The sequence below is a fragment of the Aptenodytes forsteri genome, unplaced genomic scaffold, assembly GCF_000699145.1.
Source record: "Aptenodytes forsteri isolate BGI_AS27 unplaced genomic scaffold, ASM69914v1 Scaffold320, whole genome shotgun sequence".
NCBI lineage: Eukaryota > Metazoa > Chordata > Aves > Sphenisciformes > Spheniscidae > Aptenodytes > Aptenodytes forsteri.
Genome location: NW_008794890.1, coordinates 274,221 through 274,727, shown reverse-complemented (window position 1 = coordinate 274,727; position 507 = coordinate 274,221). Strand labels below are relative to the sequence as shown.

Sequence of the window (507 nt, the reverse complement as noted above, 5' to 3'; positions counted from 1 at the left end):
CGTGGGCGGCTCAGCGGTGCACCTCCGCGGAGCGGGACGCCGGGGCCTGATCCGCGCCCGCGCTCCCCGGCCCCTCCGCCACCCCGCCCCGCCCCGCCCCGCCCCGCCCCGCCCCCGCCCCGCCCCGCCCATGGGCGGTGCGGAGACGCGCGGGAGGTGCGCACGCACGCCCATAGCCACGCACGCGTGGACGCACACGCCTCGGCAGGCACGCGCCCCTGAGCACGTAGCCATGCACGCGCACCCACATCTGCACACACACCCGTGCAAACACACCCCCTGCACGCACACCCGTGCACACACCCACCCCTGCACACACCCCATGCACATGCACACCCCTGCACACACACCCCTGCACACGCACTCACACCTGCACACACATCTGTGCACACGCACACCCCACATGCACACCCAAGCCCCTGCACACACACACCCCCGCACACGCACCCACACCTGCACACACACCCGTGCAAACACACCCCCTGCACGCACACCCATGCATGCACA

At 72.2% G+C, this 507-nt stretch overlaps 1 protein-coding gene across 1 annotated transcript in view; it reads right to left on the bottom strand.

Moving 5' to 3' along the window:
* RNLS (renalase, FAD dependent amine oxidase) overlaps positions 1–234 on the bottom strand; it is an 80,389-nt gene extending 80,155 nt beyond the window's left edge. Inside the window, exon 1 of the mRNA XM_009275099.1 lies at positions 185–234. Coding sequence (XP_009273374.1) covers positions 185–234 — 50 coding nt within the window. The remainder of the gene's footprint in view (positions 1–184) is intronic.
* Between the last annotated feature and the right edge of the window lie 273 nt (positions 235–507).